This window comes from Panthera leo, chromosome A2 (assembly GCF_018350215.1).
Source record: "Panthera leo isolate Ple1 chromosome A2, P.leo_Ple1_pat1.1, whole genome shotgun sequence".
NCBI classification, from domain to species: Eukaryota; Metazoa; Chordata; class Mammalia; order Carnivora; family Felidae; genus Panthera; species Panthera leo.
In genome coordinates, this window is record NC_056680.1 from 65,065,530 (window position 1) to 65,079,402 (window position 13,873).

At 45.3% G+C, this 13,873-nt stretch overlaps 1 protein-coding gene across 2 annotated transcripts in view; it reads right to left on the reverse strand.

Annotated features, from left to right (window-relative positions):
- The window catches only part of COBL (cordon-bleu WH2 repeat protein), a 167,307-nt gene that overhangs the window by 130,934 nt on the left and 22,500 nt on the right, over positions 1-13,873 (reverse strand). The window contains exons 5-6 of one of the 2 annotated variants that reach the window (XM_042914062.1): positions 13,439-13,536; positions 10,065-10,139 (exon numbers count right to left, since the gene is read on the reverse strand). In XM_042914062.1, coding sequence (XP_042769996.1) covers positions 10,065-10,139; positions 13,439-13,536 — 173 coding nt within the window. The remainder of the gene's footprint in view (positions 1-10,064; positions 10,140-13,438; positions 13,537-13,873) is intronic. The other variant, XM_042914053.1, reaches the window with a different exon arrangement.

Genomic DNA, 13,873 nt, shown 5'->3' on the forward strand with positions numbered 1-13,873 from the left:
TTCTTAATTTCTCTTCCTGGTGGTTTTTTATTAGCATATAATGTCACAGATGTCTGTATACGGATTTTGTATGCTGAGAACTTAGTGAATGTATTTATTAGTTTTAACAGTTTTTTGATGGTGTCTTTAAAGTTTTAGCTACATAATACCATCTCATCTGCAAATGGTGATAATTCTTCCTTTCCAACTTGGACGCCTTATTTGTTTTGGTTTTTTTTTTTTTTTTTTTTTGACAAATTGCTGTAGCTAGGACTTCCAAAACTGTGTCGAATAAAAGTGGAGTGGGGGACATCCTGGTCTTGTTCTTGATCTTAGAGGACAAGCTTCCAGCTTTTGACCATTAGGTATGATGTTAACAAGGGGTTTGTCATGCATGGTCTTTAATACATTGAGGTGACTTCCCTCTATCCCCACTTTGTTGAGTGTTTTTTTTTTTTATCATAAATGGATGTTGGCTTTTGTCATACGCTTTTTTGGCATCTATTGAGATGATCCTATAGATTTTTTTATCCTTGATTTTGTTAATGTGCTGTGTCACGTCGATTCAATAAATCGTGCTAGATGATCCCCTCAATGAATTATAAAATTCAGTTTCCTAATACTTGGTTGAGGATTTCAGCATCTATGTCCATCATGGATACTGAACTGATCATCAGGGTAATGCCGGCCTCGCAAAATGAGTTGGAAGTGTTCCCTCCTCTTCCATTTTTTGGAAGCTGGAGAAGGACAATTAATTCTACTTCGAATGTTTGGTAGAACTGACGAGTGGAGCAGTCTGGCCCTGGACTTTTGACTGGGGGGGGGGGGAGGGTGGGATCCTCTACTATTTTAAACAACAGCCCTAAGTAGAAAGCCTGAGAAGGTGACCGGTTTCTGGCTCTCGACATGTAGCACAGGTGTGATCAGCACGTTACACCTCACGCTCAACTGTCCCTTTTTGGGAATGACCACGGTCAGCCTCCAGATCTCATCGACCCTTTGCTCCTAACTTGCCCCTCCGTTCTGCTCTGGAATGGTCCCACAGCGTTCATCGTGCTATAGAACAAGGCCCCAGACTCAACTTCCTTCAGGGTACCCGCTGAGCGGGCAATATCCAGAGTATTATTCCCGGATTATGTGACAGGAAGTAGATATTCGCGCAGTCCATGTCTCTAACCCGGGTGCCTTAACTTCTGGTCTCCACTTCCGAAGAGTAGAATTAATCTCCCCCTCCCCATAGTGTCCCCCTCACTTGCTTTTCAGACAGCAGCCTGGGTGGTTCGCAGGGTCCTCCTGGTAAAAGGTGCCAGTCTGCTGGCTGCAGAGAGACACGTGACTCTGGCACAGAGAGCGCACAGGAAAGTATTCATCCCTCCGGGGACCGGGGTACCGCTGCTCCCTGCTAGGGGCAACGAGGGCCGACAAAAGAAAGAAATGTGGGAGCCCTGGGTGACAGGTACCCAAGAGCGGCCATCGTCCACAGTTCCGGTGAAAGGGAGGACATTCTAAAGGAGGCAGTAACAACTTGGGACAATTTTGTTTAAGAAAACAATGGATGGGGCGCCTGGGTGGCTGAGTTGGTTGAGCATCCGACTTCGGCTCAGGTCATGATCTCACGGTTCATGGGTTTGAGCCCCACATCGGGTTCTTTGCTGACAGCTGGGAGCCTAGAGCCTGCTTTGGATTCTGTCTCTGTCTCTCTCTGCCCCTCCCCTACTCACGCTCTGTCTCTTTCAAAAATAAATAAACCCTGAAAAAAATTTAAAAAAAGAAAACAATCGATATCACTGTGACTCATCAAAAACATCAAAATAAAGTTTCTCTCTCACCCGCTTCTGCCCTAGTTCTGTCCCCCTTCCTCTTTACAGCGTCCTGATCGTCGAACAGGATGGGCCCTGGGTGGCATTAGTGTCCAGCAGGCATTTGCAAAGGGGGCCGCTGGCACCCCTCCTGGGTCATCCCAACCCCTGGCCAACACGTAGCTCAAGGGCAGAAGTAGAAACTCACAATCCCCACCACTGTCGCCGGAACTGTGGACCATCGCCTCTAGGTCTGCAATTCCCGCTACTTTCCCTTTCCAATGAGAGAAACCAGCATTTAAAATCTCTGCACAAAAATTTAGAGTGTTGGGCAACTGGGATGAGCTTTGGCACGAATAACTTTTTTTCCTTATGCGACCTGGCTTTGCTTCAGCTAAGCGTCTGCCTTTAGTTTTATTTTTTTTAATGTTCATTTATTTCTGAAGGGGGGGAGAGAGAGAGAGAGAGAGAGAGAGAGAGAGAGAGAAATGAGTGGGGGAGGGGCAGAGAGACAGGAAGACATAGAACCGGAAGCAGGCTCCAGGCTCCGAGCTGTCAGCACAGAGCCCGAAGCGGAGCTCGAACTCACGAGCTGCAAGATCATGACCTGAGCCGAAGTCGGACGCGTAACTGACTGAGCCACCCAGGCGCCCCCTAAATGTGTGCCTTTAGCATCAGACATATAGCGTCAAACTATGTGGAAATCAATTTTCACTGGCTGCACATGAACGGTACCTGGCTTAAGATACATTAAGCAGAGAGCTCTTAAGAAAGAGCTTAACGTCATTCAGCTTTTGCTACTCCACGACTCCGCTGTGTCAACAAAACCAGGCAGCGATGGTTGCTGACTTCAGAGCCTGCTTCTCAAAGAAGGGGCAGAGTTCTGCTGCATCCCAGTCAACTGAGATGATTCGAGAGAGAAGCTGCTCACCGCCCGAGTCATAACAAATTACAAAGAGACCACGCTGAGATAGAGCACATTGTGAACGGCACAGAGCTCCGTGGAGGCAATCACAGCTGTGTATCACGAGGCTGGCCCTGGGTGTCTGTAGAAAGACAGGCGCAAGAAAATACACAACATGGGGCGCCTGGGCGGCTCGGTCGGTTGAGCGTCCCACTTCGGCTCAGCTCATGATCTCATGGTTCGTGAGTTTGAGCCCCGTGTCGCACCCTGCGCTGTCAGCTTGGGATTCTCTCTCTCTCCCTTTCTCCCTGCCCCTCCCCTGCTCGTGCTCTCTCTCTCTCAAAATAAATAAACTTAAAAAAAAAAATAAAAAGAGCGAAAGGTACAAAGCCATCATCATAGCTCTCTTCGAAATTGCTTTAGAACAAAACTCAGTTCTACCTCACACACCTGTGGCTCAGCCCTCAGGACATAGCTTTCTACTCACAATTTGTGGACATTCCAAACAGGGAATTTGGGCTCTTTCCAGGCCAGGACGACAGAGTGTCAGCGGGATTCACTCTGCTTGTGAAAACACTGACCCCTAGTGGCAGCACTGACTCAACACACTCTCCCGGCAGCGCTTGGAAGTCCTTCCTGATCCACTAGCAAGGGAGTCCTTTTTTTTTTTTTAAGTTTATTTATCTGTTTTGAGAGAGAGAGAGAGAGCGTGTGTAGGGAAGAGGGGGGCGAGAGGGGGAGAGAGAGAAAGAGAGAGAGAGAGAGAGAGAGAGAGAGAGAGACAGGGAGGGAAGGAATCCCAAGCAGGCTCCTAGCTGTCATTGCAGAGCCCGACTCTGGGCTTGAACCCGCAAACCATGAGATCATGACCTGAGCCGAGGTTGGACACTTAAAAGTCCAGTAAAAGTCGCCCTTCATTAAAAAAAAAAAAATCCCAGAAAACACTCCATCGGCATATAAGGCTCTTTCTCCTTTTCCAGCTTTGTACTGTTCAAACAGACCCCGGAAGAGGTGAAAGGGAAGTTTGCTGTAGGTTTAACTTCTATTTCTCATTAGGAGTGAATCTGGGCACTTTCCATTTATTTAGGCATCGCTTACACCTCTTTTTCTGCGAACTTTCTATGAATATCTCTCTTGGTTAGAAGGTCACCTTTTTTTAATGTTTGTTTATTTATTTATTTTTGAGGGGAGGGAGGGAGAGAGAGAGAGAGAGGTAGCAAGCCAGGGAGGGAGAGAATCCCAAGCCCGATGTGGGTGTCCGACGCACAAACCGTGAGATCATGACCTGAGCCAGAACCAAGAGTCGGACGCTTAACTGACTAAGCCACCCAGGAGCCCCCTTTTTCTTTCTTTCGTTCTTTTTTTTTTTTTAATTTGAAGTAGATACACAATGTTGTATTCGTGTCAGGTGTACAACATAGGGAATCAACATGTCTCTACATCATTCAATGCCCACCGCGGTAAGTGTAGTGTCACATTGTACAACATTATTACAATATTATCAACTACATTCTCTAAGCTGTATTTTTCTTCCCAGTGACTGGAAGCTTGTAGGTCTTAATCCCCTTCGCTTACTTCGCCCATTCCCCCCACACTCACCCTTCCGACAACCACCAGTTTGTTCTGTTTTTATGAGTCCATTTGTTTGCTTTTTATTTTTTTTGATCCCATATATAACTGAATGCATAGAAAAGATGTACGACAGAATATTATTCGGCCATAGAAAAAAATGAAATCTTGCCAATTGCACTGACGTTGATGGACCTACAGGGAATCACACTAAATAAGATAAAGTCAGACAGAGAAAGACAAATGCCCTATGATTTCACTTATTTATGGTTGCCATTGCTTTTCTAAGAGCCCTGGTCCCACATTCATCATCTGGACATTTACTTTGCTTATAACATTCCCTTTCCCTCCTTCTCTCCCTCTCTTTTGTTATTCAAGAATTTAGTTTCCCTTGCAGTCCAATTCACCAGTGTTTAGGAAAGTATCCCCTACTCTCAATTTACAGATGAATTCACTCCTATTTTCTGCTAGTAACTGTATGGTTTCAATTTTTACATTTACATTTCTGATTCATTTGTTTTTTACCCTCATATTTATGGTGAAAATGTACACGATTTTATCTTTCTCTGTAGGGCTATTCAGTGATCTCAAATTCCTGAATTAATAAGATTATTTTCCTCCACTGATTTGACATGTGGCCAAATTGTATATCAATTTCTGTCTTCAACTCGCTCCAGATTTTCTATTGGGTTCCACTGAGCTACTGTGGCCAATATGACACGGTCTGAATTACAGAGGCTTAAGGAGCATTTTATTTATTTATTTTAAAAAAGTTTTTTTTTAATGTTTATTTATTTTTGAGAGAGAGAGAGAGAGAGAGAGAGAGAGAGACAGAGTGAGAGCAGGGAAGGGGCAGAGAGAAAGGGAGACACAGAATCCGAAGCAGGCTCCAGGCTCTGAGCTGTCAGCACAGAGCCCAACTCGGGGCTCAAACCCATGGATTGCACTGCGAGATCATGACCTGAGCCGAAGTCAGACGCTTAATTGACTGAGCCACCCAGGCACCCCTTAAGAAGCATTTTAAAACTGGTTAGGCTTTTCCACCCTCCTTGCCTTTCAGAGTTTTCCTGGCTAGTCATTGCTTGTTTATTTTTCCAAGTAAACTTTATAACCAATTTATTTAGCTCTATGACAAAACCCAATCAACAGAATAATGTTGAATCTTCATATTTAAGAACACGGTATGCCTTCCACGTGTACAATTCTACTTTTGTGTGCCTCTGTGGAATTTTGTAATTTTTCTTATAAACGCTTTGAACAGTTCCTATGAAGTTTTTGCCTAGGTTCTATTTATCTATATCATAAATGTATTTTCTTACATTGCACTGAGAAAAAAACTCACACAGATTAGCAACGCCCACAACAAAATTTATGCGGCCATTCTTTGCTGTAGAAAAAGCTGTGATACTTAACTGCATTAAGTAAAATGGTGTGAGCGGCCAAGCCCTCCAGTGTAATTAAATAGACTCCTTACTCAAACACAAATGTAGCTTATAGAGTGTATGAAATATTGGAAGACTTTTTTTTTTTTTTTTAAAGAGACAGAACACGTGTGCATGTGCGCGAATGAGGGAGGGGCAGAGGGAGACAGAGAAAGAGAGAGAGAGAGAGAGATGGAGAGAGAGAATCTTAAGCAGGCCCCACACTCAGCACAGAGCCCGCCACAGGGCTCAATCTCACGACCATGGGATCATGACCTGAGCCAAAATCAAAAGTCAGATGCTCAACCGAGTGAGCCACCCAAGCGCTCCTAGAAGACATTATCCAATAATTTGTGGCCAAAATTGAGACCAAAATTACAGACTAATGAGTCAACGGACATTTCAAACCATTCTCAGTGGATTTAAGTCTGTTTTTTCGCAAAGCAAATGGCATTGCTGATGTGGTCAGGGCAGGTAAAAACCTGCGTAGATTACACAACTAAAGACGAGATTGTCTTAAAAATCATTAGGTAATTTTATTCAGGGTTATTTAGACAAAGATAAGAATGGTTACAAGCACTTCTGTGGACAGGTGCCTGCGGCCGCATCTAGCTCAAGTACGGCCTCAGCTCCGGCCACGTGTAAATCCTTCCTCAAACTGGAAACCAATGAGATTTGGTTGTCTTGACAGCTGAGAGCTGATTTGCACAGAGCTTTAAAATATAGCCATTAAGGGACGTCTGGGTGGCTCAACTGGTTGAGCATCGCCTCTTGATTTCAGCTCAGGTCAGGATCTCAGGGTCGTGGCATGGAGCTTTGCGCCCGACTCTGTGCTGACAGCGTGGAGCCTGCTTGGGATTCTCCCTCTCTGTCCCTCCTCCGCTTTCATGCATGTTAGCACTCTTTCTCGCTCTTAAATAGAAATACACTTTAAAAAAGGGCGATGAGAAAGAATGAAATCTTGCCATTTGCAACAACGTAGATGGAACTAGAGTGTATTATGCTAAGTGAAATAAGTCAGTCGGAGAAAGACAGATATCATATGATTTCACTCACATGTGGAATTTAGGAAACACGACAGATGAACACAGGGGGAGGGAAGGAAAAACAAAATACAAATAGAGAGGGAGGCACTTATAAGACACTCTTAAATACAGAGAACAAACTGAGGGTAGCTGGAGGGGAAGTGGGTGGGGGGGTAGGTTAAATGGTGACGGGCATTAAAAAGGACACTTTTTGGGGCCACCTGGGTGGCTCATTCGGTTGAACATCTGACTTCACCTCAAGTCATGATCTTGAGCTTTGTGGGTTCGAGCCCCGTGTTGGGCTCTGTGCTGACAGCTCAGAGCCTGGAGCCTGCATGGGATTCTCTGTCTCCTTTTCTCTCTGTCCCTCCCCCACTTGGGCTCTGCCTCTCTCTGTCTCTCAAAAATAAATAAATGTAAAAAAAAAAATTTAAAAAAAGGGCACTTTTTGGGATGAGCACTGGGTATTCTGTGTAAGTGATGAATCACTAAATTCTACTCCTGAAGCCAAGACTAAACTGTGTTAACTTGAGTTTAAATATAAAAAAATAATTAAAAAAATTAAAATTAAGAAAAAAACCCATGACCACTAAAAGGGAAAAGTAGTATTAAATTCAGGGCATTAAACTCCTATGTTTTTAAAGTGACATGTGAGGAACTGAAACATTTCCACACATCTACTGTTAGATTCAGAAGTCATATCATTTTGTCATGGGGACACATATTAACACATTCAGTTAAATTTTAAAGTATGATGTGAGTTTTTTTTTAACCCAAATTAAATTTGATTTGGCTTCTTGGTTGGAAAATAAGGGCTTGTTTTGCCAATTCGTGTACAGGGCAAACTTTCTCCATAAACCAAAGTGGCTATAAGCCCCAGATCTTGACAAAAACAGATTTAAAATTTGGGATGAGGGGCGCCTGGGTGGCTCAGTCGGTTAAGCGTCCGAATTCGGCTCAGGTCATGATCTTGTGCTTTGTGAGTTCCAGCCCCGCGTCGGGCTCTGTGCTGACAACTCAGAGCCTGGAGCCTGCTTCAGATTCTGTGTCTCCCTCTCTCTCTCTGGCCCTCCCCCGTTCATGCTCTGTCTCTCTCTGTCTCAGAAATAAATAAACATAAAGAAAAAATTTTTAATTCTTCACATATATTATTTGATGTCTACACCTGTTTCTATCACATTTGTTCCTTCAGGAAGGAAGTCTTCAAACGGTATTTAAAAAAAATGCCTACAAGGAATGAGTATAATTATTCTTTGATAAGTCTGGTTAAGGTTTTCCTTATACCTCCCAGAAGTCAGTAACTCCAGGGTGATTGAGTAACAAGTCCTTTACCAGTCAAATGGCCTCCAAATCTTGTCTGTTGACAAATTTGAAAAGAACTTAATCAGGTAGAGATAAAACACCATTCGAGGGGCTCCTGGATGGCTCAGTCAGTGAAGTGTCCAACTTTGGCTCAGGTCATGATCTCACGGTTCGTGGGTTTGAGCCCCATGTGAGCTCTGGGCTGACAGCTCAGAGCCTGGAGCCTGCTTCGGATTCCACGTCTCCCTCTCTCTCTGCCCCTCCCCTGCTTGCGCTCTGTCTCTTTCTCAAAAATAAACAAACATTAAAAAATTAAGGAAAAAAAGTCCATTCAAAACCATTTTCACAATAGATCACTCTGTGAATTACCTGCAGAAGCTGCAGACAGCTTAACTTTTCCTTCTTTGTAGACTTATTTATGTAAAATGTTTTTCAAGGCTTAATATAAAAGAGTCCCAAAATTCAATGTGGAAGCTTATCTAGATTTATCCATAAATTATGTTCATTAATGGATATATTAAATAAATGGAAAAAAATACTTTTTGTCTTATTAAAAGGTGACATCTTTTCAAAAAAATTAACTTCTCAGGGCCACCGGGGTGGCTCAGTTGGTTGAGCGTCTGACTCTTCATTTAGCTCAGGTTGTGATCTCACAGTCTGTGGGATCGAGGCCTGGGTCGGGCTCCGTGCTGAGCCAGTATGGAGCCTGTTTGGGACTCCCCTCTCTCTCTCTGTCTGCCCTTCTCCCCCACTCAAAATAAAAAAAAAACTTCTAAAAAAGTGAATTTTCATGCTCAACAATTATATATCAAAAGTCGTAACATATTTATACTGTTTTTATTTATTTGCAGCTGTAATGTGAACTTAATCTGTCAGAATGTTTTTCTACTTAAAGCTTTATGATCACGTGAAATTTAAAAGAATCCAATTTCGATAGACGTTTTTATCTTACGTTTCATTTAAGCCTTTATAAAAGACCTTTAAGCATAAAATATATATTGACTAGAACAGAATATTACATGGGGACTGGCAGAACGGAAAAGGAAAATAATGCAAAATTTCTTATCGCTGTAGAAGGGTTTGCCCATATAATTTTAAAATGTGATGGTAAAGCATATCTTTATTAGATATACTTTAAATGTCAGTATTTATAACATACTATGAATTCTTTTCCTTCAAGTATTTAAAATCGTGAAAAAAAGGTTTGGGGCAACTGCGTAGCTCAGTTAGTTAAGCTTCTGACTTGGGCTCAGGTCATGATCTCGTCATCTGTGGGTTTGAGCCCCACGTCAAGCTCTATGCTGACAGCTCAGAGCCTGGAGCCCGCTTCAGATCCTCTGTCTCCCTCTCTCTCTGTACCTCCCTGCTTGCACTCTGTCTCTCTGTCTCTTTCTCTCTCTCAAAAATAAGTAAACGTGAAAAAAAATGTTTTAATTATGAAGAAAAGTTTTACATGCCAACTTTGAAACATGAGGGCACAGGTAGTTTTAACAAATCCTTTCGGGGCACCTGGGTGGGTCAGTGAGTTAAGCGTTGGACTCTTGATCTCGGCTCAGGTCATGACCTCATGGTTCGTGAGTTCGAGCCCCACATCGGGCTCCGTGCGAATAGTGGGGATCCCGCCTGGGATTCTCTCTCTCCCCCCCTCTCTCTCCCCTGTCTCTCTCTCTCAAAATAAAACTAAAAAAATAAATACATAAAACTTGAATAAATTTCCCTTCAAAGCGTAGTTGAGGAGTTTGGGAACTGGTGGGTTCAGGGTGGGAAAGAGGGCCAGGTGGCCCCCAAACCATCAGCTCCTCCTGAGCGTACAGGAGTGAGTCCGGAGAGCGTAAGTTCAGTCCTTCTAAGCAAGGATCCTCCTGACCGTGCTGACTGGTACCTGCTCCAGGCGTAGCACGGGCAGGTAAACGAGTAGCCCATGTGCAGCTTTGTGCATTTATCCAGACTGAAAGCACAAAAACCTAACAACCAAACGAATCTAGGATTCCATTTTTAGAAGGTTCCTTGAAGCAGCAAGAAGCACGCCCGGTTAGCAAGAAGCCCCTGCGGGGTTAGTACTCACATTCGAGCCCATTCCCAAAGCCGACCGTGACGGGTCCCCATCGCCGTCCAGCCCGCACCGCCCGATCTGCTCCGCCTGGAACACAGACACGCGTCAGGTCATCTCCAGGTCAAAGGTCAAGCAAGCCCAGGTCGAAAGTCATCCTCAGCGATTACTACAGCCAAAGATACCAGCGTGGTCCTCAAGGCAGCAGACTCTAGATGGGAATCCTGGGGTTCGTCCCTCCGCTCAGGAACCCAGAAGCCCCTAACCGAAGTGCTCACTGATCTGAAAACTGGTTGTGAAATCCATGACTCACGGGGAGGCATTTTCTTTTTGCATTTTCCCAAAAGCATATCGTCCGCTTGGAAAACGCACAAGAAGAAAACAGTAGTTAGTGCGTCTGGGCCGAATGAGTGGGCTCTGAAAACCAATTGAGTAACAAGTGTTGGTTGGGGCTTTCTAAATCTGCTCAGTGAGTGCAGCAGAAATAATTCACCGAACATCTCACTCTCCACAAAAGATAAACAATCATGGTATCTCGCTCCATCGTGAAGAACGATGTCTCGCATTGATGGTTCACTGGCCTCCGGCTACAGAATCACAGGGCGCAGCAGGAGATACAGCTCCTGACACCCCCCCTCCCCCATGAGAATCTCTGGGGAGAAGACCCAAGAATCCAATTGTTAGGCGAGGTCTTAGGGTGATTCTTAGGTACTTTTTCAGAACCGCTGAGTTACAAGAATAAATAGTGTCCAGATAGTAGAAAATTACCATGTTTTAAAATGAAACCCCCAAGTTTAAAATACCAAAAATGAAAATACCAAAGTCTTATTTTTATTTTTTGAGAGGAGCATGAGTGGGGGGGGGGCAGGGAGAGAGGGGAACAGAGGATCCCAGGCGGGCTCTGGGCTGACAGCATTTAAGCCCAACATGGGGCTCAAACTCATGAACCGTGAGATCCTGACCCGAGCTCAAGTCAGACGTTCAATCAACTGAGCCACCCAGGGGCCCCTAAGATACCAAAGCTTTATAATAAGGAGAGATATGCACCCTCAGCTGCTTCAGCCAAAATGCTATCCCTTAAGTATATCCTTGTTGAGACTACATGCACACACACACACACACACACACACACACACACACGTATATATTTTTTTGCTTTTAAGGAGATACTGCAAAGACCTATGTTAGCTTCAAATTGCCTTGGCATTTCTCCATTCTCAGTGTTCCGTTCTCTTGAGATGTGTGCAGACTATCTGGCATCGTAACATTTTAGGAATCACTTAATGATTTTGCCCGGGGCGCCTGGATGGCTCAGTCGGTTAAGCGTCTGACTTTGGCTCAGGTCATGATCTCATAGTTTGTGAGTTCGAGCCCTGCATCGGGCTCTGTGCTGACAGCTCGGAGCCTGGAGCCTGCTTCGGATTCTGCGTCTCCCTCTCTCTCTGCCCCTTCTTCCGCTCACGCTCTATCTCTCTCTCTCAAAAATAAATAGAATATTAAAAAAAACTTAAAGAAAGTAATGATTTTACCCAACCCTCCTAGGATTCATGAAGAAAAGTGTGAACCAAGTACAGTGGGAGTAAGGGAGGAAGAGCCAGGGCACTGGAAGGACAGGCCGGTGTGGACTCGGACCGTGGTCAGCTCAGGGGCATGCAGCCTGTGCTTCCTCGACTGTGCAATGGGCTGGATACTACCCGTCAGCAGGCTTCCAGAAGACGAAGCTAAGCTGCATTTAGCACAGCCTCTCAATCCAGGAAGCGAAGAGGAACAAGGCCTGGAGAGGCTGGGGCCACAAACCACAGATACTCCGGTAAGAGAAGTCGAGGGCAAAATAAAACAAAGTAAGGGAGAGAGGAGGTGCAGGAGAAGGGAAACTAAGCGCAGCCTGACGGGGACAGCGCCAAGACGCCAGGACAGAAAGAATCCCGCAGCCTTGGCATTTTCCCAGTGTCCCCGGCGGTGGCGTAAGCCAGGCAGCCTCCCACCCCCACGCCACAGGCGACCTTATTTTGCTAAAACCAAAAGCGTTTCTTGGTTTTTTACTGGCTTTGCTGGCAGTTCCTTCCCTCCAAAGGAGTAAGACTCCAGAGGACTCTTGAGATCCCCGTGTGAGGAAATGGTAGGTTTTACTATGACTTGGTTCCATCAGGATCAAGGAGGACAGTGAGGAACGCAGTCTTGGAAAATGTGATCTCCCAGATTTCAGGAACCCAGAAGCCCCACATTTATAGAGTGAAGGGAAATTCAAACGCAAAAGTCGGAATCTGTAATTTCAAGTAATCCTGACCTGACCAGAACAAAAAAAAGGAGAAGAGAGGAGGGGAGGGAAGAGAAAGGGGGGAGGTGATGGGAGAGGAAGGAAGAGGGGGTAAGGAGGGGAGGGGAGAGAAAGGAGGAGGGGGTGGGGGAGGGGAGAGAAAAGAGGGGGAAGGGGGAGGAGAGAGAAAGGAAGAGGGGATGAGGAAGGGGGAGAGGAGAGAAAGGAGAAGGGGGAAGGGGGAGGAGGGACTGGGAGGGAATATGGGATAGAGAGAAGGAAAGCACCAAGGATCTTGAGAGAAGTACGACGAGCACTGATTTTCAAAGGACACCTAGCAACATCAGAGAAAGGGCATGTAACCAGTAACAAAAAAGAGATTCACAAAAGCAAAATCAAAGCATCAGGACACACAAAGAGGAAAATGAGCTGGTGTGTGTGGGTCACTGCCAAAGGCAACAGACACCTGCAGGAGGCCAAGCTCCTGAGCCACACTTGACCTTGGCTTTCACCCTGGAGCTCACTGCCCCCCCTCCTCTGAACCAGAAACCACCGCGGGCCGGGGGTGCTGCGGGCTGTGCAGCCCGGATCTAAGCCCGGACCCTGAGCACCGTTATTTCCTGCTTCCCGTCCTCATCAGCAAAGTGGTGTGAACCGTCCCCTCCCTCGGCCTCCTGAACCGGGGAAATGAGATGCACAGGTCCGGGCGGTGGGCACAGGGGTTTCTCACCAGCACCAGGCCGCCCTCCCATTCTGCCTGGAACTGGATACAAATATGGAATCAGAGCCCGCCAGTGGCCGGACCGCTTTCGTCCTTTTAGTCTCACTAGGAAGGAGCAAATACTAGGGATTAGCAAAATATACCTTTTGGACACCGGGTGCCGTGCACGAGCCGGCAGAGCAGGGCTCGTGGCTTTGGGTCCCACTGGCGAACACAACATTATCACCCTGCTTTAGGAATCAAGTCTGGATGTATGTCAGTCACTTTCCTGCATATGAATAAGTTCCCTTTCACCTGAAGAAATTAATATTCCTACAAATATTTAGAAAAATTCCAAGACAGGGTGAGTACAAACATCCCACGCAACTATTTTTACGTAATGCAGAATCATACGTGTATTCAGCCCATTACCTTACTACTGCTTCTTTTATTAACTTTGAAAAATCCCAGAAATTTTTTCTTCTCTTTATCTGTCTCATCGTTGCCAAGCGATGATTTTCTAAAGGTTTCTGCAGAGAAAAGAAAAGTATCGTTATTATCAGTCTAGGGAATGAGATTAAACACCACACTTTAAACATCTCGATAAATGAGTCCTCCACCCTTAAACTTTATTTTGGTTTTTATAGGACAAACCAGCAACTATTTCTTCCAAAGCATTTTGAGGGGCGTCTCGGAGGCTCAGTCAGTTAATTGTCTGACTTCGGCACAGGTCATGATCTCACGGTTCATGGGTTCGAGCCCCGCGTTGGGCTCTGTGCTGACAGCTCAGAGCCTGGAGCCTGCTTCGGATTCTGTGTCTCCCTCTCTCTCTCCGCCCCTCCCCTGCTTGTGCTCAGTCTCACAAAA